Genomic DNA, 27,448 nt, shown 5'->3' with positions numbered 1-27,448 from the left:
AAAAAAGGAATGCATGGCTGATAATGGTATTTGATTTGCTTCAGTCCACATATACTCAATGTGTGGTATCAGCTGTCAGGCAATTACATAGAAACATGCCTGAGCCACTTTGTGTTCTCCCAGATTCCGGTGTCTTTCTAATTTTAACTTGGCAGCTTTTTGTAGAATCTGATCTAAGGGAAATATCTCAAAAACGATAAGTACCTCTTCTAAATAATGATCAAAGGGTAAACAAAGGTCGATTAATGCAAGACCCTCAGGTACATATGCTTAGTTTCGAGAAGACCAATTCCTAGGAATAACAATCAAACTATGGCTGAGCTGAGTTAGAAAGAGACAGTCAAATGGCGGATTTAGAAGGTATGTGCACATAGGAGTCTTTGAGATGCAGCCAAGATAAAAAGAGGCATGTTACTGTAATTGCCCCCAATCTAGCGCAATCATACATTAAATATCTATGACTGACATAACAAAATGCAACATTAAAAAGCTTGGTGCCACTGTTTACATGATCTTCATTTAAAAAAAGTTAAATAATCAAGAAAAATAAATAAATGAGGAAAATTATTAAAAGATATATTTATACATCCATACTATGAATTCTGTGTATGAATAATAGTGGGGCTAGCTGTGGTTAGATTCCACATATATTGTCCGGTAAACGGGTAACATATGGTATGGTATGACATTACATAGTGTAAGCTTGAACAGCCACTATTTGGACAACTATTTTGTGAAGTGGTATTTTATATTGCAGAAAGAACAGATAACATCTCGAAAGGACATCAGAAGGTCAAGTAAGTCTTTCCTTAAATTGCACATTTCTAGAGTTGAAGTTCAAGGTCAGTTTGTGTGTCATGTTGAGTAATATTATATACGCCAAAATTCTAAAACTTAACTTGGCACGGTCCAATTTTTCCTCCCCAGTAGTGCTCATACACACATACATAAACACAGTACATAGATATTTCACACAATCCTTAAAGCTTAGGCTTCCTTATCCCATAAGGCTTTACCCGGGCCCCTATTTCTCCTCAATCTTTATTCTATGACTCCCATAATGCTATGAGGAATGTATAGGATGAAAAAGCAATGAAAACCAACGTCTTTTGTTTTAATCTAAACTTTAGTTTAGAATCAGTACCAGTATCAGTATTATCACAATCAGTAAATCAGTATTATTCAAGAGCATATGACCCTGGCTCTGCTTGATCAAAAATGTAGCCTCAAAATACAGCATATGCCATTTCTAATGGGTCAGTCTCAAATTACTCAATGGGGGGGGGGAGGAGGGGGGCTTTCCCTCATTTCCACACATTCACATTTACAGGAAATGCATCCGTCGTCACCCGCTGAACAGACATCTCTCTGGATCACGAAAGTTCATGCCTACAATTAAACTTCTACTGATAAGAAATGGATGACTACGTTTCACAGTTACTCCATATGAAAGAACCAAGGATCTCACTATACGTCCCACAACATTCCAAGAGGCGTTTTCCTCAACATGAACAGCGGTTCTGTCTATCTTCACTCAAGCACATGGCGGCACACTGGTCTCTTGTTCGGAAATGACCCTATTTGCTGGTTTGAGGTGAAGCTGAAAGAATGTAATATCTCTCTTGTGGCATCTGCTACTAGGAATCACATGGCCTGTATGAATTTGAGAAAACTGTAATGGCCAAAGCTAAGAACACTATGCCTTCACATCTATACTTAAAGGGACATGGATGGCGATGCTCCAATCTTCTAATTAAATCCAATGTTGCTTTGTCTCAAGTCTTAGTACTTTTTAAAATATTAATAAAAGTTGGTTGCAACTGACAGAAATCAAGGCATGTCATGTGATTTTGTTTAAAGCATTGGCAAAACTTTGAGAACTGTGATTCTATTTCAGTTCTGGAAGGAACACACCCAATGAACATATTTGTTTACTGCTTAGCAAAAGACACCTCAATTTTCCCTGTCATCACGTGTAATTGCAACAGTCTTCTCAAGAATGATTTTCTGCTGAAGCATCTACCAGACAAACCGCTCCACAACTTTACCAAAGCAGCTAAAGCTCTTCCTCAGACAGTATTTAGCCCACAACTGTCTCCACGTAGCACATAAATATAATAATAGATGGTGCTTTATTCTGAGTGCTTGAACTAATTTGTTTTTCCTTTTCACATCAGCACCCGTTTAAACACTGAGAGAAACTATTGTTCTCCAGTTCCCGCTGTGTCCGTCCATGACGGATCTATTGGAAAGGGTGCCTCTCTTCCTGAGAAATGTGTCAGATTCAATAGTGGACACGGCTGTGGTGAGGGTGGAGATGCTTCTTGACACTCTCTGCAGTGTAAAAATGTGAGATTTGGATGCTAAGATAATAAGATACTTGCAGCAGAACAACAGTGGAATAGTGTCAGGCTCTTTACCAAGCATTGCCTTTCTAATAACATTATAATAAGACATCAAATAAACTTTCACACTCGTCCTATAATCAGCAGTAAATGTGCATGACAAAATAGACTAAAATATAGTTTTAAAAAGTTCTTAAGTTAAATATGTACTTCTTAGTAATGTATCCATTTAAATTACATATTTATTATTCTACCTACATACACGTGGTGAAAAAAGTTATTTACAAAAAAAAAGTTTTTGTAGACTTAATTTATTTTTAAATAATCTACACTTGCAAAAGTTTCCCATGGCTCCATAAATCACTTATTAAACTTAATGCACTTACCCTCGAAATCAGACAATATCCCCTCCAGATGATCATTGACTGAGATATCTGACATCGTGACTTCAGTCCAAAGAAAACTTCCAGATTCAGTTGCACGCAATCACAAGAAATAATCAATGCAAAACCAGCACAAAACCTCTTTAAAAAATATCAACCCGACCAAAGTTTATCCAACGATTTTTGGGCTTGTGATGCAACAAAAAAAGTTGCGATTTTGGTGGGAGTCGTTTCTCATTTGAGAGCGCAGAGCTGAACGTCAGATTCAATAGAGACTCAAAAGCAGACAAACCATCTGATAAACCTCCTCCTCCCTGTGAGTCCTGCCCCCCTCCCGAACAGAATGGTGGGTAAAGTACCTCCCCACCTTTCACCCCACCCGGCGGCTACACCTGGAAAAGGCAAGTATATGTCCCCCTTCGTTTGCTTCTTCTGTTTGTTTGTGTGGGGAACATGCGTGCCCCCCAAAATAGACGACTCTTTGTCCTTATCTCATGAGAGATGAGGGAGGGATTCAGTCTAAGTGGATTTCTTGAGAAGCCGATTATTATCAATGAAACACTTTGTATGTGGAGCAGCAAGGACTTAAGATTTGTAATTGATTCATTCAGAACGTACGCCATCAGACTAGACTAGCGCTTGTTGACGGGTTTACTCAAGTAAATTAAGAAAAATGTTTAGGGTAGGTTGGCGTTTGCCTGCAGGTTCTTACAATGGCGCCTGCCATTAGAAGTTCTGTAGGCTACTCAAACTTAAACCGTAAAACAATTAATGAAACGGCAAATATTACACTGAAATATCATTTCTTTGGCCAACCAATATTGTAATGAATTAGATAATATTTAATAAAACACCTTTTGTGACAGCCTGACCCCAAAACCCTCCTGATTTGAAAACAATAGTTCAACTTTTTAGGTCACATCTATTGTTGATTCTTACCTGAATTTGTGCTGCCAGAGAAAACACACTTGTGTAATTGGACTTTTTTTGTGAAAGCCTTGTAGTTGCTGAGATATAACCATTGGTGAAAACTATATAATATATAATTTATTTGATAGAACATTATAAATTATAATATAAAATAAATGTTTTTATATTTTAATATATTTTCAAATGTAATTTCCTGTGTTGGCAAAGCTGAATTTTCAGCAGCCATTACTGTTACATCAGTCTCTTTAGTGTCACATGATCCTTCAGAAATCATTCTGATATGCTGTTTTGGTGTTCAAGTATGATTATCTAAGTTGAAAACAGTTAATATTTTTGTGGAAATCATCCCATGGTACTTTTTTTTTTTTTTTTTTTTTTAGGATTCCTTGATGAATAGAATGTTTAAAAAAAGATATTTTTTTGAAATTTCTGTCACTTTTGACAATAAATTTTAAAATGAATTTCTTACTGACCCAAACATTTTTGAGTGATAATGTATTTTCTTGTTTATTTAATGTGTGTGTGTGTGTGTGTGTGTGTGTCTGTGCATTATCTATCTGTTTGCTTTTATGAATGTAAGATGTGACTGGTCTAGGTATAATTTGCTTTGAGAGGGTGATTTTACGGTGACCGAGAGAGCTCAACGCACTGCAACTGAAGAAAACACATGCAAATAGAAAAAAACGCATGCAAATAGAAAAAAAAACACATGCTAATAAAATAAAACGCATGCAAATAGAAAAAAAACGCGTGCAAATAAAAAAACACCCGCAAATTAAGAAAACATCTTCATCAGTTTCACAACACACGTGTGCTCCAAATACTCACAACACCACCAAATACAGAAACGCGCTGCAAATAACACAGAGCACAACGGAAATGTTTCCAGGGGAACCAAATAAGTGACGAACCCGGCTGGGACGTGCTGGCATAGATATCCACAAATCTATGCGTGCTGGTGCTTACAGCTTAAAATTATACTTTTATTTAATTATTTATTTATTTGTGAAAAACATACAGAGATTACATTTTTTTTATGACATACAACTTGTATACAATGTACAAAATGTATTAACAATATGTTCAATGTCATCAGAATACAAATGAGAAAAGAACAATGAGCTGGAAACTAAAATAAATAAATAAAAAAGATAAAGAAGAAAAACATGGAAAGGAAAGATATTTATCTATACATCAGTTACACTGTACAAATTGTTTCATGTTATTACATTTTTATAAAAGAAAAGTTTCGTAAGAAATGTTAAGTAATGTAGGGTCCAAAATTTTAAAGTTGAGACACAGATATATAACGCATATTTTAAAAGCTTTTTGTAAACTAAAAATAAAAATGTATTTGCATCCGTAATGTTAACAGCATGATATTTCTGTCGTAAGACCAGCTAATGGACACTGTGCTGCGTTGTCATGGGAGCATCCCAGGTGAAAATAATGAGGAAATTACGTTGTCTTTCGTTGCTCCCTTCATCAAGTGCGTTCCACACGGCTATAATGGCACACTAGAGCCCTGCTCACTCCACAGTCCCACTTTTAGGGCTCTGCAATCTGCCCTTCGAAGGGAGTAGGGCATAGGGAAGCTCACGAGCAATAAGCACGTCCCAGCCGGGTTCGTCACTTATTTGGTTCCCCTGGAAACATTTCCGTTGTGGTCTGTGTTATTTGCAGCGCGTTTTCTGTATTTGGTGGTGTTGTGAACTTTTGCAGCGCGTTTCTGTATTTGGAGCACACGTGTGTTGTGAAACTGATGAAGATGTTTTTTTTAAATTTGCAGGTGTTTTTTTCTATTTGCACGCGTGTTTTTCTATTTGCATGTGTTTTTTTCTATTTGCATGCGTTTTTTTTCTTTTTGCACGCGTTTTTTTCTATTTGCATGTGTTTGCTTCAGTTGCAGCGCGTTGAGCTGTCTCGGCCACCGTATGATTTAGGGACTTACCTGTCCTGGATTAACACATGTATTGACCCCTCATCGTTCTGTGGGTAATTGTTAAGTCCAGAGGCCCATGTTCACTTCAGTGTAATGAAGAACAAGTGAAATGTATATTTTATCTTGTGTTTGTAATAACACTGATTTGTTTTATAATCCCCCCATTTTAAAAACTGAATTCTAGCAATGCAATTATACTCCGATGTAACAGTATAACAATAAGTCTTAGATCAGAAAACAGCTTCAGAAGGTTTAATCCATTGTAGAGAGCCCCTCATCTGAAGGATAACTGAGAATTCCTTTCATCTTCCATGGCCTACTTTGATTTTGCTGCTTATTTTCAAGAGATAGGGGGATTTATTTATATCAGAAACAGGAAATGTGGCAATTAAAAGTGGAAGGAGACTGAGAGTGACCATGTGACTGAGTTCCCAGACTCACATTTGAGCGTCCATGCGGAGGAGCCAGACAGTGATCCTCAGTGGCCCTCATTAGCCATTTGAGAGTAGTGTGCTAGGGATTAATGTCATGTAGTCTTTAATATTCAGACAGACAGGTCCTGACTAGGCGAAGAGTTTCTGGGCTTTGGTAGAAGATTGAGACCTTGACCGCGCCACTAACCACCTCTGGAAGTTGAAAAGTGCATTATGTATTCGTGAAATTAAAGGGAAGGATTAGACTGTGTTATGTTTGTATTGCCAGCTATTCTCCAACATGTTTAAGAGCACTGAAGTGGTAACAGGTTTGTTAGGGTAAAAATAGATTTGAGATACTAGCGATCTGAGATAGTACAAACTTCAAGTGTATGCCCTCTGAACTGGGGCCTGATGGCAAAGTACTTTTTAACTTCCATGAATGTCTGCTTTTATGTTCAGTGTAACAACATTCCTAAAAGTTTCTTGAGGTTCCCAGAATTTAGACAAAAGATCTTTGCAACTTTTAAACAAATTACCATTAATGGGATATGTGTTTATCCAGAATATATTAGATCTTTTGAAAAAGCCTTTTTTTTTTCTTTTTTTCTTTTTTTGCACACATCCGAGTTAAACAGTAAATGTCAGAGAACTAGCAAACACAGCTGCTGCAGCAGTAAATTACTCATAAACTCGCTCAATTTCCTGCATGCTGCAATTGACTGAAACGCTTCTCAAAACATTTGGGGAGCATTTAATCCTATAGCTCAGAGTTACTTTCCCACACCAAACAAATAAGCTTCTCAAGCATTGTTTCAAAGGTCATGACCAAGGTTTTTAATATTATTTATGTCAATGTAAATCCATGTGATTTATGTAGTTAAAAAATCATTAAAGCTGATTTCGGTATGGATATGTGACCAATGCAGCCTGAATTGTTATGTAATGCAAGAAAACAAGCATAAATAATTATGAATTAGCTGGTCACCAAGGCTGTTTTATTTTATTTTATTATGAAATATTATAACAATTTAAAATAACTGTTTTCTATTTTTAATACATTAATTTATTCCAGGCATGGCAAAGCTGAATTTACAGTATCATTACTCCAGTCTTAAGTGTCACATGATCCTTCAGAAATAAGTCTAATATGATCATTTTCTGCTCATGAAACATTTCTTTTTATTATCAATGTTAAAAGCTGTTGTGCTGCTTAATATTTTTTTTTGTGGACACCATGATACATTTTTTTTTTAATTATTCGGTGAATAGAAATACAATTAGAAGTAAAAATCTCTTGTAACATTATATTTGTTTTATTACCACTTTTTTGATTGGTTTAAAGTATCCTTGCTGTAAAAAAAAATTTAATAATAAAAAAAAGTCTGATTCCAAACTTTTGAACTGTAGAGTATTTACTTCGGCGGCCAAATTAGCATGTTTCACACTGTTCACACACATAAGCAGTGTGATGATAAGCCTATTTCTGCAATGCATAGCATTCTGCAATCATCAGAAAATACGGTGAATATCCTTTGTAAAGCTATTTGTCAATATGATCTTTTGCAATAAAGGCTTTTATGAAGTATAGAATATTGAAATGATTTTAGATGCAGGCTCCATGCAGTGACAGGCACACAACATTAATTCATTAAATCGGACTGCATGCTGGCTTCCACAGTTTAGCTCCATTTTGGTGTTTGTGTTCTGATCAGGTTCTGCTCGACGAGCAGAAATTATCATTGTAAGTGTAAATGCGGTAATTATTCTCAGTGGCCCATCCTTGATATCTATTTTATAATTACCGGTAATGGCAGTTTTTGTAAGAAAATAGTCACTGTAGTGCATCGAAAATCATTTAAATTTCTGTATAAAGCCACAGCAACAAGCACGCTTTCAGTTTAAAAAAACTCAACACCATTCGATTCACATTTATTTGCATAGTGTTTTTCACAATACATTTACCGGTAGTTTCAAAGCAGCTTTACAGAAAATGTATGAGTTTAGAGTGATCTGTTAACAGAGGTGACTGTGTCAAGTTATGTATTTCAGAAATACAAATCACGCATTTAGCTAACAACGTATTCATTTAAGGCAGAAACAGTGAGCTCATTGAAGTAATGAATACATGTTTTTAAGTTAACATACATAATATTGATCTGCCTGCATTGACACCATTATATGAGAACTGAACTGAGCTGGGCGATGACATCACGGTTTTCTCCAGAGCGGCTAGCTATATAAATAAAACTAAATGAATAACTTTTTTACAACAAAAATGAACCATCACTGAACTTACTTAAGCTGGACTATGACGCTTTTTTCTTCTAGAAACAAACTTTGTTGCATTATTTTCCTGTTATCACTGTAAAGCTGCTTTGAAACAATCTGTATTGTAAACCGCGCTATAGAAATGAAGGCGACTTGACTTAAAAAATGATTAGGATATAATTGCAAATTTAGGATAGGTGCATGTAGATTCAGTGTTTGCATCATCTGAATTCCTCACAGGAGTTGGAAATCTGTTGTTGCATTTACGGTTTTGCTTCTTCCAACTTTTTTTTTTTTTTTGTATCATATTTGCAAGGCCGGTATACTCTGACAAACTCTTGGCAGTATCAAAACCCAGAAGTATCATGGTTTCATCTTCCAGCTACTTCTTTGAGTACTGACTGAGATGAATGATTTCAGACTGGTGGACATGTGTGAGCAGATTATCTGCTGTAGCAGAAGCTCAGGTCTGTTGAACTGTTCTGATTTGCAGATATATCCACTGAAGCGAGGGCTATGCAGGTTAAGTCAGGCTCGTTGGCTGGACAGTGGTTGACCTCTGACCTCACCTGCCTCAGGTCACAGATTAGGTGCTGTCACCAAGGTATGTACTCAGAAGCTGGTGATAACATTGTGTTCGTAATCTGCTTTTAAAGAGGTGAAAAGGAGACTTTTCAACCCAGCGAGCCAATGATCTTGAAATCAGCACTGGCACCTGTGGCTGCAGGGCATGCATACCTGTGAGCATGTTGTCACTACGGCTGACAGCGTTGCGCTGTGAAATATTTTTTTTGGTGGATTTCCTCGCCGATCAACAACATCAGCCCTCTCGGCTCTCGCTCCCATTTTTCTGTTACCAACTTCGCATTGTCGCTGTTGAATTATTCAAGGGTGCGATGGGAGCACAGCTCTGACAGGAACAGGAGATTAATATTTGTCATGCTCTCTGATACGGTGCAACTGACCAGAACAGCAAATGGAATTTGATCAAGGAGCGCAAAACAGTGTATGAGAGCTTTCCCGCTGTGGAAACGTGCCAGCCTGCACTCCCTATTCCCATCATACTCTTCTTCACAGCTGCCTCCAGCCAATACAGATAGAGGTGAGGTGCAGCATAAATCACTGGATTTATGCTGCACCCAGTATCCAATTAGATCCTCTGCAGAGATAGAGTGCTTTCTCAAACCGAATGTGTTCAAATATTGCAGGAGTTTTCTTGTTTTATCGGATGTGCCTGCTGCTTTCTTAGGACGTGAATCACCATCACATAGGCTAATATCTGTGTTGACACTGCTAATTGATTGATCCCTTTGGGAGCTGCACCTAAAGCAAGGGGGCTATGGGCCGGCTGTCATCTAACCCTATCCAGAAATCAACAGACTGACAGGCAGGAGAAAACTGCCCCCTGGCCTCGTATAGCTCCCATCATTCTTTTGACCTCCTGATCATTATCACCAGCTACCGCATTGCGCCGACACAGTCAAGCATGATAAAGCTGCTGGGGGTAGAGGATCGAGAGCTTTAGAGACATAAGAGCCATAAGTGGGTGATTTGTGTGACGTAAGGACATATTCAGAACTTCAGGTGAATTCAGGTGTGAGCAAGTGAGCCAGGGACCTGCTTTCATTTGGCTTGAATAAATGTGTGATTTGTTTGGACGGATAGATTGCCACACAGTATATAATTATTTGAAATAGGTCTGAATTTGAAATAATAATACATTTTATATTTAGACTAATTTCCTGATCATTTCAGAACTCACAGTGAGTACAACAGCAGTTTATGTTGTTAAACTGTGAATAATTTTCCATTGCTTTTGTAGAAAAAGCATTCAGTGACTACATCTTTCAAATTACATACGATCTTTTCTCACTCAGGCACAACCACCGGCAAAATTCTATGTACCTAAAGGCCAATTTACAATTTACATTTTTTTTTTAACTTCATTTCAAAACTGAATATGACATCAATTTGCTACATTTCTAAAGTAATACCACATTGAAATATATTCTGAATCTAAAAAATGAAATGCTATCAATACTACGTAATTTCATTCCCATCTGTACAAAAGGGGACAACTTAAGAATCATGATTTTACTGCAATGTAAACACAGACCATGTAGCATATGCTGCAGTGAATTCTAAACAATAGAGTTGTGTCATTCTTGTTTTTGAAATAATATTTTACAAATGAAAACATTGTATAATGCTCCCTGTTGTTAGCTAAAACCCCTTTTACAAAGTGTATATGTTGGGTGACAACCTTTGCTAGTGTAATGAAAGAATGACTGATTTGAGACATGTATGAAATGTGTGGGTATAGTTTTAATTGCATTGTGGATATGAAATCCACTGCTGTGCATAGCCGAATATATGAATGATTTCTGAAGTTGTATTGACTGCTTAAAATTCAGCTTTGCCATCACAGGAATAAATTACAATTCAAAATATATTAAAATAGAAAATGGTTATTTTATATTGTAACAATATTCCGCAGTATACTCTTTATACTGTATATCAACCCCAAACTTTTGAAGGGTAGTTTGTGCATATTGCTTTTTCAGAATACATATCAGATAAACATCAGAAGTGTGTGTGTGTGTGTGTGTGTGTGTGCTGTGTGTGTTCTTCTGATGCTTTCTTTATATGCATTCAAAATTTGTACGAAACAAGGCTACATAAAATAAAAAAAGAATACTGAACAACCACAGCTAAAACCAAATTAAATAATCAAATTAAATTTCAAAAGAGGATTATATTTTAACATGAGGATTATTTCTCCAAATCACTGGATCATGTGAAAAGATAGGAATCTAACTACAGACTGTTTAGTGACCTTTTCAGTTCCTAACGTTTTTACTTGGTAAAAAGCTCCTTGCTGCCATCTGCTGCTGAAAGGCGTAGTGTATTTCATTAGATAGTACATTTAAACCGTGACTGCCACTTGATTGGCCACTTGAATGATATTAATGAACAGGATTGAATATAACATTATTGATGAGTTGTTTGATGTTTGTTGCATGCACTTTCTATCACATTCTGTAATGTAGAGGGCAATCTGAAAACGGCGTCACTCACTGATTTGTTGGTGCTGTGTATACATAAATATCATGCTCATAATAAATGGAATTCGAATATCAAAGCCACTTTTAAAAAAAAATCTACAATTATGCATGCGTTTATGCGTTACAGCACATCTTACCATAAAGGAATAGCACCCTGAGAGAAGGAAGGTGTGTGTGTGTGTGTGCTGTGGGCTAGGAATTTAACTTCAACTGGATCTACACAGCACAGTCAGACAGGTTGATAGATGAGCAGGTAGCCAGGCTTGGTGTAGAGCACAGAGGGCATCTCTTCAGAGAGGTGGGGGTGTAGGTAAGAACTAGTTGAGGTGTGTGTTGTCTTAGAAAACAAAATGCATATTTGATGAGCAAAGCTAAAGTAACGCGGCACCTGTCACAACCACAACAAACACACTTTCTTTCACCCCAGAAGAAGAATAGCTTGCACAATCTTGAAATAACCATTTGTAGAGGAAAAAAAACAAAGCTTTGAACTAAAATCACTTTTCTTTCTGCAGTGTGAAGGTCGGTTTTAATCATGATTTTTGTCTTATTTTCCAGTAAAAACACACACACACACATACACACACACACACACTGATTTGCAGATATTTTTAATTCATATTTCTCACCTAATTGGCATATAACTTTATTGTGTTTTAGGCATATATGGAGGAAGACATTTTCTGAAAACAACTCCCAGTAAACTCCTCCTTTTCCAGTAAATGTTGTCTAATTTTTTTTATTGGAAAACACAAAATGGAAATAAAGAGAATTATTATTTTTTTCAAGTATGTCAGTGATATTTGCCTCAAAGGGAACACAAAACGTGTAAATATGAAACGTAATGGCCTGAACATGAGACAGCGGTACACATTCTCACTGTGAGGTGTAATATTGACGTCCTTCTCTTGTATGATTACCTGCAGAGTGATGTGACAGCATCAATGACAGCCCAGCAGAAGCTGAGAGGCAATCACCATGCCAAAGGTAACATCCATTCACCCGCTCTAATTAAATGCCATTGTCATGTCAGCAGGAATCCAATCTGCAACATGCACACAACATGTCCAACTCTCACTGTGAAAGGCTGCGGAAGACCGCCAAAAAATCAAACAAACTTTACCTGCATCATCTGCATTATGCTTAAAATAGGCTATCTGTATTTTAATTGATGATCAGCCATCAGAGTACATTTTGTCTTTAAAGAATGATATTTTTCATCAAGACAAAGACAAACTGTTTGACATTTAGGCTCTGCTGCATGGCTACACTAAATAACAGTCTTATATTTTCTTTTAAGCCCCCCCCCCCCCCAGTTCTAAATGTTTGAACAACATTGCAAAAACATTTTCCTTGCAACAGAATAAAAAATTATATTGCTATGCAATGGAAAAAACAAAGTATTTCATAAAACCCATAATACAGATCACAGAAGATGCTGGTAAAATGTAAGTGTTGTAGATCTTTTTTCCCCCTGTAGGTTTCGAGGCGATTGGAGAACTTTAACAAAGGAAGGAAGTTAACTAAGTGGGAGCAGTCAGCGGAAAACGTTTCCTTCTCATGAATTTCTGAACACTTTTCACGAGTGTGGGCGTTATGCTCCTGAAGGAGTTTCGCATATGCATGCCTCTAACGGCGGAGGAGGTAAGGTCTTGACCTTTATTTGAAGAGAAAGCGAAAACTGTCGTGCTGCAATTAAGTTCTCAACAGGCTGTTGCTTCCCCTCCTAAATGTCAATTAACCAAAGTTCAGAGGAAATCAAAGACTGCAGTGAATTTCAAAAAGGTGCTGGTTGGAGGTCATGCATATTTTTTTTTCTTTTATTGAATCTAGCCAACCTATCTGTGCAGTCTTGGTGGATTTTTTTTTTTCTTCGATTCTGCACTACTTTAATACGAGGCCATAGATCATATTTGAGCTGTAAAAAAATTCCCAACAATCATAACCTTCCCAAGTCTACAAACCTCAGGAATACTATATTTTTAAAGGTCATCTTCTGAAGCAGCAACAAAATGTATGCATTGCTGTAAAATAAGGAGCTGTGTTTTGGTGTCCTTGGTATAGGGCATGTCAGTTATATCTATAAACACGACCATCAGGAAAAGGACATTGAAAAGCTTGTGGAGGTCCTGAAGAACGAGACCCATTTTGACCCTAAGCATTTACACTGCCACCTACTGTAAAAGATACTTTCATATTTTGCCTCCCAGCATCTTTTTTTGTATTTTGTGTTATTTTAATTAGCTTATTTACATGTAAAATTATTATTTTAATAAAAAAGATAAATACTGTTCTTTTAAACTTCCATAGAAGAATCCTAAAATAAAGCATGCACCACAGTTTCTGCAAACATATTAAGCATCACAACTGTTTTCAGCATAATAATAATAATACATGTTTCTTGAGCACCACATCATCATATTAGAATTATTTCTGAAAATGTGTGACAATGTGAGACTGATGCTGAAAATTCAGCTTTAACTTGTACTGTCAAACGACCATTTAAAACTCTAATTCTAACTCTAATATTTCACGATTTTAGGGCTTTTACTGTACAGTATATTTAAACAAATGCATGCCTTGATCAAAACAGACTGCCCCTCCACCCAAAAAAGGGTAGTACATAATTTATTTATTTTTTTATCAGCCTTCGATATGATACTAGCACATTTTTTGTAAAGCCACAATAGCAGGTGTAACAAAGCTGCTCGATTACTTGTGTACCTTGGTTGTCATGGTAAAATCTTTCTCTGTGAAGAGATAAGGGCACAATTACACATCTCTGTGAGTGATGGTGCTTCCATCTTAAGTGTTTGGTTAACGTGAGCGGTCGCGAGTTCAATCCACAATGGGGTCAAGGCCTGTTATGATAGAAAATGTGATGCGTTGCGATACCAGGTCCCCAGTTTACTCGTTCATTCGAGTAAAATATAGAACGGAAGAAAGACTGTCTGTTTTCACCTGCCACCAGACTCTTAAATCCATTTACTCCTATAACTGCCGTAATTAGACCTCTTATCGGGATTATAGCCATTAGCCTTTGACAAGTAAGGCTTTAACGGCAATTAACTTGGAAATAATTGACCATACTATAATTGGTTTCATTTTCACAAAGAAGAGGGGAAGTCCCCAGACAATGTTTTGCCATCAGTGTTTTTAAGATGGCCAGCGAAAGTGTCGACAGGCATCGACTAAAACCGCTTCCTCGGGCTGATTCTGCGCCACCTACTCAACTCTTTCATTAAGTAGAAACATTTTGAAATGAGCTGCCTTTGTTGCCAGGCAACCTCCTCGGACATTTTGTTTTAGTTACGTTCATGAGCTATTAAAGCATACGAACCAAATCTCAAAGCATGCTATTTTTAACCTGCCTTTCCACTTGAGCGTATGCAGCGTGTAATGAAGTGTATTGTTAATAACCAGCTACGGCCAAGCTCTCTATCGTACGTGGTGAAGGACTCGCGAGCGAGGGCTGTGATTAGGCCAGGGGTTATTTAAATCTCACAATCCCTAGATTAAAATGCACATTTGCTTCAGAAAAATGTTCAGTGCAGATAGTCAAAGGCGGCAGGCAAAAAAGCCAAAGCCACATGCGTTTCATGTTTACTTTAAAGATAGATTCTGTGCTGCTGTCTGCATTTTTAAGGTCAGTGGGAAATAAGCATGCAATAGCTTTCCTCTATTGCTGTTTCATTACAGCAAGAACAAGCGCTGTGTGAGCGAGGCGTTGCTCCAATACCTGAACTGGCTCTCTGAAGCTGTGAAATAAACAAAAGCCGATACGGACTGAATATTGGAAGGCCTTTAAACCACAATCGGTAACCCTGTGTGTGTTAGACGTCTTTGTTAATCGCAATTCCCCAGATAAGCGGTGTGTGAAGAGGCACGAGGTATTAAGAGGGAGCGAAATTGAATAACAGCCTCTGCATTTCTAAACAAATTTGAGACGCAGGTCTGTTGAAAGTGCCCTCAAGCATCTGCCATCCAGCACTAATTGGCAACACGTTCAAGGGACCACAGAGAGGGATTTACCTTGCTGTTAATTGGAGAGAAGTTGGATCGATCACTAGTTCCTCTATAAAGGCTCTCCCATGTTGCTGCCATTCCTTATCATGAAGCAGATTGGGCAGGAGGGGATGAGCTGGGCAACGGTGGGAATGTAATTGGGTTTCTTCTGTGGCACTGCAGAACTTTTGCTGCTTTCGTCTGTGGCCTGCAGCTATGCTGTCAGAGTCTTGAGTTTCCCAAGGTGGACACTCGCTGTCCAGGCCTGAGCTCTTTGATACTCCTCTGGAACTTTCCCACACAATTTGCTCTGTAAATGTACCCCCCTTTCCATGGGATATTCATATGGTGTGCTGTATTCAGAGTGCCAAGGATATGCCGAGGTTTCACCGCTTCAGCTTACTTTTCTGTTGCTGTAGAGTAATGAATACATTTTGCAGTGACCCAGCTGAGTGTGTTTGCTCATGCTTGTGTTTGCTCTGCATCCTAGAAAAGACTAGAAATGTCTTACTAAATATCTGTTTGTTTGTCATCCATGGATATGGACTGTATATGTGCATCATGCTTTGGTCACCTATGGGATCTTTGTATACCATGAATGCAGAAGATGAGCATGTTGATGCCAGAATTTATTTATTAGTGAGATCAAAAGCTAGCTAGGCTATATGAAAAGGTCATATCAGAACATTTGTATTTTCCGATTTTGTTATTCTCGTATAAAAGAATTGTGTAAACAGTGATTTAATAATTCATGCATCAAAAAGCTAATAAGACATGCTTCATGGTTTAGCTGTTTTTAATTGCTGCACATTAAACAATATTGTTATTGTTAGTGTATTATTTTGAGCAGTGTGCATGTGTTATTGCTATTTCTATAGCCAAAGCAGATCAAAACACAGTCTGTTTTGATACATCAGTGAACAAAGTTTTCAATGCATATATAAACCCCGGTTGAGAATTGTGTGTAAGTGATCATTACTTTGACTTGATTGTTTAAAAATTTCAAAAAGTCAAATCACATGATAACATTTCAGTGGTGCCCCACATCTTCGTTAAAGAAAAAGCCAAATATGACATGACTGTGGATTTTGTAGACATTGTGTAGTAGGTTGAGATCCCAGAGAGGCACTATAAAGTTTCAGAGCTGCAGCCCAGAAATGTACACTTGTTAGCAGTAGCCTTGCTTGGCTGATTCATATAAAAAGCCTGAGGCCTTATATCACAGAGATGCTGTTTTGTTCAATATATCTTCAAGAAAGACTCATTTTCCTCCCTGCTCCCTACTTCCTACTCAGACTTTCTGAAGTGTATCACGACGACATGCTGATCCCACTAGACATGAGAGAAGGTACTTAATTTATTGCGGATTCAATATTCGCAGAGTCATTTACTGATATGTTTCATTTTTTTTCAAATGTCAAGACAAGATAAGCCTTTCTAGGGTGAAAACAAATTTGGTTGTGGATTGACTCTCAGTGTCTCAGACAATGGATTCTTACGCCAATAGACAGGAAAAACAATTAATATCACTGGCTCAGTTTGATACCTTCTTTGGTAAATCTGGTAGGAAAAGGAAAAGTTTAGTTCTGATAGATATGACTTCAGTTTGGGTATATCATTTGAATTCACATCTCTTTTGAATTATAGCTTGAAAAACAAATACTGCAGTTATTGCAGGGAATAATTCATTCTTTGCGTAATCATAAGGTTTTACTCTTACACTGGATCTAAAGGACTGGGTAAAGACCAGCCAATCATATGCTTATATATACCCTTGTGGAAAAAAGTGTGTCACCGGCCCACTGTTTTTACATATTTAAAACAGTAATATCCTATACTAAATCTAAACTGATCTTGACAAACTATATATCATTTGGAAGCTTACAATCTCTAGTTTTCATATTTGGTGAAATATTTGATTTTCAAAATAAATGACAGAGGAGCCGTAATTTATCAACTTGCAACAATAATATTTTCATACTCCAGACCTTTATTTTGAAATGGTGGTGAACATGAAAAATCATGAAAGAATCGTAGAAACCTCAGTTTGTTTTCATGCCAAGAGTTTAAAAGATAACATCCAATCAATTTTATTTAGAAAAAAAAGGTCTGACACTTAAGAGGTTGAGTCTAAAAAGTACTGATTATCAAAATAATATACTTTCAGAGTTCACACATACTTTTATGTACATGTACTTAATGTATTATTTTGGAGCAGTGATTTGCAACTTCATTTTATTAGGATGATTTGTAATTTGTGTTAAATTCAGCATTAAGCGAGTCAAGTGTAGACTTGAAATATATTCAAAGTATAATGTTGTATAGACTGCCAAACACATAATATACTTGAAATTGTATGTAATTTATTCGGTAACTATAATGCACTTTACTGCAACTAAATACTGTATGCTGAATTTTAATCTGCTTCACTTGTTTTTATTATAATCATTGTTTTAATTATTAAAATATTAATTTTGTATTTTTATCTTCTGTATTTTGTATTATAATCTTTAATGTATTTACAGATACTTAAGACCTACTTATATGCAGTTTAGTGCTCTTTTAAAGGGTTAGTTCACCCAAAAATGAAAATGATGTCATTAATGACTCGCCCTCATGTCGTTCCAAGCCCGTAAGACCTCCGTTCATCTTCGGAACATAGTTTAAGATATTTTAGATTTAGTCCGAGAGTTTTCTGTGACTGTCCCTCCATTGAAAATGTATGTACATTGTCCTTGTCCAGAAAGGAAATAGAGACATCATCAAAGTAGTCCATGTGACATCAGTGGGTTAGTTAGAATGTTTTGAAGCACCGAAAATACATTTTGGTCCAAAAATAACAAAAACTATGACTTTATTCAGCATTGTATTCTCTTCCGGTTCTGTTGTCAATCCGCGTTCAGTGATGCTGATGACGTAAGACGCTGCAGACGTGTTCTGGTGCGTTCGGGTTCAAATAAATATGGCTGGGCAAAAAAAGGCAAGTCTTCCTCTGTGTCGAAATCCTTAGACATGTTTGCAAAGATTGTTTTGTTTACAGCGGGCCTCTCCCTCAGACTGTAAACGAAGCTCGGGCGCACCAGATTACACGTCAGCAGCGTCTTACGTCAGCAGCGTCACTGAACGCGGCTTGACAACATAACCGGAAGAGAATACAATGCTGAATAAAGTCGTAGTTTTTGTTATTTTTGGACCAAAATGTATTTTCGATGCTTCAAAAATTCTAACTAACCCACTGGTGTCACATGGACTACTTTGATGATGTCTCTATTTCCTTTCTGGACAAGGACAGTATACCGTACATACATTTTCAATGGAGGGACAGAAAGCTCTCAAACTAAATCTAAAATATCTTAAACTGTGTTCCGATGATGAACGGAGATCTTACTGGCTTGGAACGACATGAGGGTGAGTCATTAATGACATAATTTTCATTTTTGGGTGAACTAACCCCTTAAGTACTTTTTAAGTACACTTAATGATGTATGTTTATTATGCTTAGTTCATTCTTATTTAAGCATTGATAGAAAGATATTGAATTAAAATATACTTTTACCTACTAAAATTACAAAATAATTCACCTAAATTGACATTAACTTTTCTTATTGTGCTTCAAAATCAAAGAAGATCGAACTAGGGCAAATAATGTAGGAACAGTGCAACAGACAATAAACGACAAAGAACTGAGGAAAACTTAGGGCTTAAAGGTGCGCTCACGCCATGTTGAAGTTTACCAACATTTATTTATAAAGCACAATAAAAACAACAGTAGTTGACCACTGTGCTGTACAATACCAAATTAAAATAAACATAAAAACTAAATATAAACAATAAGACCACAATGCAATGAGAAATAAAGGTGTACATCAAAACACCAATAAACGATGAGGCTTCAAAAACTCTGATGAAACTAATCTAACCGGAAGACCGGTTTTGGCCACAGGTTTCAACTTGTAAAAAGCGTTCACGTCCTTGTAAAGCTAGTAATTACAGCTTGTAAGATGGGACTTTTCTGAGAGCTCTTACTTGTACCACATGACCGCTGTAGATTCATTTAGGCATTCATAGTGTTGCCATAGAAACACATAATTCCCAATCTGAGGACGTGAACAGCTCCGAATAGAACGTCACGTGTTGTCTTTTTGAGCCTACATGCATAATGATAATACATACAATAATAAATAATAATACAATAATACATAGTGAAACAAGCAAACTAAAAACAGGTGTGTAACTAAATCAGTAACTATGGCAACAAATAAAGAGCGGGAACATGGGGAACAAAGACACAGGAGACAAGGAAAAGCAAACTAAAAGTCCACGAATACAAACATAAACCTGACAAGATTAATTACATATTCAGTACACTTAATGTACATTTTGAATGTGTCTGTTTTAACCAAGCACTTAGACACTTATGAGAAAGGGAAGCCAATGGACTGATTGATTACTGACAGTTGTGTTGAAGCTGCGTGGTGGTGAGGGTGGGTTTTATTGTGCAGTTCCCTTCTGCCATTGAGGTGCTCCTGGAGGACCGTCCCTGGAATTGTCCTGCTATAAATCACTTTGGATAAACGTGTCTGCTAAATGACAGATTTCACAAATGCATACTTATCATCTCAGAAAAACCTCACCTACCAAAGATACCATATTTAACACTTCATTTAAAATGTTACTGCATATTACAGCTGTGATTTGGAAGTGTGATGAGTTTAACGACACACTGCCGCAATATTGGCAGGCACATAAAAAGGCAGCTTTCTAATCTCTGTATACTCGCGGGCTCTGTTAGCACACTAAATGTCTCCCCGGGGCCCATCGCCTTTCAGGTCCCCACTTGCAGAATGGCAGAGCTTATTTATGAGAGCCAGTGTGTCCAAACATAATCACTGGTGGGCCGCCCCGCTATTGCATGACAGAGGTAAAGAAGCCATTCACATGCAAGCACTTGAGCATCTCAAGAGCCTTCTGATTGATGACTATAGATTTAATTTTCCTCACCGGATGCATCTTGAGCATTTGAATTCGGTCTGAAACGTCCAGAGAGTTCCTAAATTTCGTCGATACCTCTAAGCTGATGGAGGTCAATGAGAACCGCTCAAACACAAGCACTGCCTGAATGTTTTGTCCTGACAGCTGGTTGATAGACTCTAGTAGATGAAAAGAACAAGGTTGTCGATAACTCATAAACAGGTCTAAAAGAGTCTTTTTAGAGTTTAGTGGCCATAAAATGAACACATGTGGTGGCATAGTTTGATCTGATTTTCATTGTTTTAATGCTTTAATGTCTTTTTTTTTACACATACAGTGGTTCTCTCATTCACTCTCGTTCGTTTTATCACTTTTTTTTCATTTTCTCTTCATTCACAGGTAATTACAAATTTGGACACTTGCAAGCTCTTGTGTGAGTGGTACTGTAAGTTGAGTTGCAGCAGTTTGCAATAAGGTTCTTCTATGTTAACTTTAGTTAATGAAAAAGATAACATGTATTAGCTAATGCATTATCATTCATTAATCTTGCCGATTACACTTTATTTCAAGGTGTGATTTGTTACACTAGTGTAATTATATATTTACCGAGTAATATTAATTAACAACATGTACTTACTATAGGGTTAGGATTAGGGTTTGGTTCATGGTTAATTGCATGTAATTATGAATAATTTATTGTTATTACTTTGCATGTAACATATGTAACAAGGACACTGTAAAGTATTGTTTCCATCTTGCCTAATGTTATTTTGTGCCAGTGTTATTTTAGTAACACTGAGACTGCTATTGTTGTTTTATTAATATTTTGAATTATTTTTTATTTTTTATATTTTCCATTAGCATTTTATTTTATTTTCATTTCAGTTTTTGTTTTTAACAAGTTTTAAGTTTTATATTTTTATTTTTGGTTTTAGTCTTAGTTAACTATAGTATACCAGTTTTGTACATATACTAACATTTAAATATTTCAGGAATTAACATTTGTTATGGAATACTTGATTGGTAAATCGTGGTATTTTCTTATATTTATTTTTATATTCGCCATTGTTCTTGGCCTAAGTCCGCTCACCGCATAACTGAAACGAACTACTTAAATCATCCACATAAACGATGAACAATATATATTTTTTTTAAATGGCATTAACCTAGACAAAAAAACACTGTAAAACAATTGCTGTTCATTGTTAGTTCATGACACCTAATATATAAACCGGAAATTGACCTTGCTGTAAAGTTTGTAAATTATTTTTTATAGTCTTTGTTTAGTTTTGTTTTCTTTTCACCCTGGTGTAGTTTCAAATCGGTTTGAAATCAGAAATATTTATAAAAAAAAAGAAAAGAAAAAAAGATAAAAATTCTGTTTATTTCACTGCCTGTTACGGCACTGGGTTCCAGGTTGTCTCCACATGTTTCCATAGTGCTTTGTTCAAACCTGACTGACTCTGTTGTGTTCTGTTATCCACTGCTTGGCTTCTAAGAGAAGCCCGCTCATTCTCCATAAACCGTTGCCATTTCTCTGTTTGGTTGTCATTGCAGCCTGCCGTTTGGAGTGCACACTGGCTATGTCTGGGCAGGAGTCAAGCAGATTATTGCAAAGGCTTTTTAGAGATTTATTCCCGAAACACAATTGCTGAGTCAAGAGGGTCTCCCTGAATTCTGATACACACATGCTGATCATCCATTAACAGACTAATGTCTACTGGCTTTCTCACCCACTGGTTTTGGAAGCCTCGTATTTAAAGCTGAAGTATGTACTTTCTGTGCCATTAGCAGTTCACCAAATTTAAATGCAAAAATAAAGGGCCTCATTCAGCAATAATTTTATGTGTGCAGGAAAAGTTTTCACTCAAAATTTCTGCAGAAAACCATAAATTTGTTATTACCCTCATTCTAATGATTATTATAAATGAGAGACTGTGCCTGTATCTAGTAATTTTGTTGTAAATTTTGAAATGATGAATACTTTAATATACTTCACATTTCTAAGGCCACCGGATGTATGTGGTTTCAGTTGGTTCTAAATTTGATAATGAAGTTAGAATTAAAATTTAGTGCAAACATATTCATGAATCATACATTTTTTATATGCCGATTTTATGCACGAATACATGTAGGTGTGAAAGAGTTAGGCTTAGTGAAAGAGACCGAATTACTGTTTTCAAATGGTTTCTTGAACTCTTCCCCCATCTTAAATGTGTTAGACAAAAATATAATCCTGCCCCCAAACACGTGCCATTGGTTGAAACAGTGTTGCTATGTAGGTCTGGTCAGGAAATTCACACAAACACAGCAACAGCTTTGCTCTGTTATTCTTTTGTGTTAAGTCAGGCTATGAATGGCTTAAGCTTGGATAGAAAAATGTATTTTCACATTAAAAATGATGCACTCCACCTTTAAGTGGGAAGGGTTCTGTCCAGAGATAATCTCACTTTGAAATGTGAGGTTAAGGCTTTATCATTTTGGGTGAATGGTTTTATTCTTTGGAGACCCGTGATTATACAGTTGGGTTTAAGTCAGGCTAAAAGGTGCAGTGATTTATAATAACTGTGTGCATGCACATACGTGCTACCATATAATCAGAAGAAGATTAGAGTATTATGTGCCTCGCTGACTACCCATAATTCTCAGCAAGAACATCAGCCATGGGAAAGTAAAGGATGTTTTGCTCTTGTCAACAGATATTTACAAGCAAAAAGCAGTGCGACTGCTTGGCCCAGAGAGGGCCTCATGTCAGGCAAAGGTCTGCTGCCGACTGCCGACAAGATGTAGGTCAGGCCAGTTCAAAATAGCTGCAAGGCCAAAGCCAGGGGAACGACATTGACCTCATAAATGGTAACTCTGTGTGGCAGCGTACCTCTTCTTGTTTTTCTTCTCTCTGATCCTCCCTTAACCTCTCACTGGGCTTGGACAACTCCGTCCAGGTCTTTTCGTCATGTTCCTTTTGACACTCTTACAAGATGTGACACTAGTACTGCAGAATTGTGTGTGTTCAGGGGAATCGGGGAATGTCTCCGATTCTGTGTGAATTCCCAAGGCAAGCAACCAATGGGCTTCCGCGTAGCATGTTGTGTTTTTGGAATGCCACACAGATGGACTTTTAGGCAAGTCAAAAGTTCAGCAAGACACTTCAATAAGCAGATGGATTGATTTAACATCTTGTAAAGCTTGTAGCTATTCTGTTCCATTGAAGGAGGGAATGTGGGAGCTGCAAAAGCAGAATAGTTCAGTAATGGACTTCAGCACAATGGTAATTCTTTTAGGTATCGAGGAATCTGTGGAAAAGATGATAAATTATTGATTGGCCGTAAACATTGACATGTTCTGCATAGCAATATCTGTGTGAATTTGAATGTAGAATAAATTAGCAAGGGCACTTGTGCAGAATCTTTGCTGTTGCTTTCCATTTGCATTTCAAATGCAAACCTGTCTGTGCTATGCAGACAATCTTTGCCATCTACGTAATGGGTGGTTAACAGAATCCTGAAGGCTTTTTTTCTTTCTTTTTTGCAGTCATTGAAGGACCATATAAAAGAAAGACATTTTCTATGTGCATCTTTTGTCATAAGAAGATGCCCTCTTTTGACAAATGAGCTGGAATGCTTGTGAGCCAGATGCATTTAGTCACTGACCGGATGTTTGGATGGCGAGATACATATACAATCATCTAACCAGTGACCTGAGCAGTGTATAATACTACTCTGCTTTGTAGTTTGAACCACACAGCAGTAAAGTAGCATGTTATTTCCTGAACAAATGAAATTAGGTTACATCTAAGTGCTGCATTAAGTCATAATTAAATGTATAAACATCCATATGCTTTAATTGAACAGATACTGCCATCCAGTGGAAACGGGCTGAATTCGGGCTTTGATATTGTCTTGTAATGTACATTTTAATTCAGTCTGTACACAATATCTCTGATGTCTTTTTATTTGTATGTGAAACAGGCCCTTCGTCCACTAAATGCATAGGATAATGAGCTCCACATCGCACTCCTGGAGTGACTGGACCTAGGTGGCTAGAATTGACAGAAATACTTTAGGTTTGACTGTAGCATATTCACAACCTTCACAAATTGAATTATTTCAAATGGCTTTTCTTTCTCCACCACATTCGCGTCAGACCACTGCCGTCATTAGAAATTACGAATAAGAAGAAAATAATACTTTTATTCAGCAAGGACACATTCAATTGATAAAAATAAAATCACAGTAGAGATATTTATAATGTTAAAAACAATTTTACAAATTTTTATTCATCAAAGATTCCTCAAAAAAGTACCACATTTCACCATAAATATAAAGCAGCACTGCAACTGTTTTCAACATTGCTAATAATGTTCCTTGAGCATCAAATCATCATATTATAATGGTTTCTGAAGTATCATGTCACTGAAGACTGCAGTAATGATGCTGAAGATTCAGCTTTGCCATCACAATTACATTTTAAAATATATGAATAGAAAATAGTTATTTTAAATTGTAATAATTGTTTACATTATTACTGTTTTTATACTGTATTTTTAACCAAATACATGCAGCCTTGGTGAGCCTATAAGCAACTTCTTTTTAACTCGTCACTCAAATTATGTAATTAAACTGAATTTAATTCTTAGACTTTTTGGATCCCACTGTACATATTGTTTATAGACATTGATTGATTTGATATAGTAGCCTCGCTTAATTATCTCTAGGGTGAGACGCGTTGGTGTTGTTGCGAGGGGAGAATGGATAGGTTTGTACTATGGGGTCATATATGAAATCTAGCATTATTGTTTTGTTTATGAGCAGCGAAGTAATTGCATATTTGTGAGTGGAAATGCACAAACAAATTCTGGAATAATGTGGCCTTGCTAGGGTCATTAAGATGGCAGCATTGTTAGCTTTTGCTGTGAAATATAGTTGTGTAGCGGAGCGCCTGGGGCGGGGAGGAAGCAGAGGATCTAGAGAAACACATTTCCCCTTCGCCTGCTGCTTTAAATGCTATTAATTTCATTCCTTGGATGAGTGAGCCGGGGCCCTTTTCTGGTGGACGAAACATAAATGTAATATTCATCTTTTGATTGGCTTTTCCTCATATTTGATATGGTTAAAATGTCATGATCTGTTTTTTTCCTCCTTCTTTTTTGTCTGAATGTTACACTCAGATATGGGTACGAGCCGAGGCATACACAATTGTTACAGAAAGTTTGTTTTCTTTGGTATGTAAATAGGGACTTGAAATTATGCAGCGTTCATGTGTTTCCTGTACTCTGACGTTATTAGGTATAATCTGTAGCAGATTGGGATTTCCACACTTGTTTTTGTGCTTACAAAGCAGCTAAACGGCCTCTTTTACAATTGTGTTCTCGGCCATCGGAGAATGTCGGTGCGACAAAAGGAACTAGCAGAGATTTTGTTGACTCGAGTTCAGATGGTTTGTGTGGTGTGAGAGGTGAGCAGCAGGAAACTGTGTGAGCCAGAAGGCAGAGCTGGTGTCAGGTTCCTGCTGTCATTTCCAGCTGCCTGCAATAGCCTCATCAGTGACATCACTTCTCCATCGCTAGCACACCAGCTCAATCACGCTCTCATCAGTATTCCACCCGTAAGAGGATTCCTCCCGCTCCTTTCTTTTCTCTCACGACAAAGATCCATTGCCCGCTCATGCCACCTAAACACTCAAACCCTTAAACTCCCTCCGATTTGCCTTTGATGCCAATAATTTGCTTGATATGGTCAACCCGTGGCACGTTTGGGGAATATTGACAGAGGATGAGAGAGAGGGCAAGATAAAGACTTGTTTTGAGGATGAATGGAACGTACCTCCGCTGTGCTCCAAGCAGACTTCATTGGTCTTATCAGGGTCCCGCAGGCACACCTGATAAATCTGAAGGGCAGAGGGATCTTTTGGGGCTCACTAGCTGGACCTCTGTGGTAATTGTGTCCAGTGAGGACCGATGTCCAATCTGTCCATTGCAATTTAAGTATTTACGGAGGCCTAGTCAGCGAGGCAATTTGGTTTCTAGCCGCAGTTGTATTGGCCATGGTAGTCGGGTCATTGCGCATCAGTCCAGACTTGGACAGAGGGAAGGGGTTTTGTTGCGACAGCTCGGTAATGCGGAATAAATAGAGGAGAGTGACCTTGATCATGGTGAATAAGAGCATGTTGACTGGTGAAGAAAGCAACAAATAAACATGCCGGTGTAAACGCCTTGTGACAAAAGGGGTCGCTCACCTAATTGATTTTGCTCTTGGTGGAGCAAATGTATGCAAGCTGTTTTTGCAGGGTCTATGCATTTTGGAAAATTTAAAACGGCAAAACGCTGCTCTGTATATTCCACGGCCAATGTGGACTACATGCATCCCTGCTGGAAACTTGAAGCATCTTTTGAAATAATGAGATTCATTGATTAGAGGTATCTTTGGGTAAACTGAATTTTGCGTTATGATTATATTTATTATCCTGCGCATATAGAGGGAGAACAAATCACAAAGTAAGACTCAATCATTTTGAGTCTCTTACTTGGTGCAATTGTCCTCCATTACTGTCATGTTTATAGACAAGAGTATGATAATACATGCTTTTTTGAATAGCTAATGCAAGAACCTATTGCATACAAAATGTGTATTGCATTTATGTCACTTTGTCTTCCAGCACCTTGGGACGCATCTTTCTCAATGGCCAATCAAGAGCAGTTGTCTGTCATCTTGGCTGTAGAGAAAAGCTGAGACCCGCTTGTGGAATTGTACTGTCACTGGATGGATTGATTCATTCTTCAGTGTGCAGGGACCACTAACAACTACTTGTTTCTCTCTGATTATATCTTATAGCCTATAGATTATTGAGTCACAAACTCTAGGCACTGACCAGTTGGCCAAGTATTAATGTTTCTCAGTCCTGAACCTTCACCTTTCATTAAACCGAGGGTTTGGTGTTTGTGGTGTCAGGTGTGTTTTGTCACTGGACAGCTGTGGGAAAATGCAAATAGTAAAATGCAACTGAACATATTAATCATGCATAGTTAGTAGAGATGCGTTATACCATCAGCCAACAGTAGACATTTTTAAATGTATTTGTATTGGATATATACAGTAATTGTTCATGTTCATTTCCTCTATTTTAT

The 27,448-nt window shown here is 37.3% G+C and overlaps 1 protein-coding gene across 2 annotated transcripts in view; it reads right to left on the bottom strand.

Annotated features, from left to right (window-relative positions):
• The window catches only part of septin12 (septin 12), a 68,167-nt gene extending 65,165 nt beyond the window's left edge, over window positions 1-3,002 (bottom strand). For both annotated transcript variants that reach the window (XM_056244941.1, XM_056244942.1), the window contains exon 1: window positions 2,732-3,002. In XM_056244941.1, coding sequence (XP_056100916.1) covers window positions 2,732-2,786 — 55 coding nt within the window. In that variant the 5' untranslated portion in view covers window positions 2,787-3,002. The remainder of the gene's footprint in view (window positions 1-2,731) is intronic.
• Window positions 3,003-27,448: the final 24,446 nt, after the last annotated feature.

The sequence above is a fragment of the Rhinichthys klamathensis genome, unplaced genomic scaffold, assembly GCF_029890125.1.
Source record: "Rhinichthys klamathensis goyatoka isolate OS25496 unplaced genomic scaffold, OSU_Roscu_1.1 h1tg001175l_1, whole genome shotgun sequence".
Lineage (NCBI taxonomy): Eukaryota > Metazoa > Chordata > Actinopteri > Cypriniformes > Leuciscidae > Rhinichthys > Rhinichthys klamathensis.
This window is presented reverse-complemented; position numbering and strand designations above follow the sequence as displayed.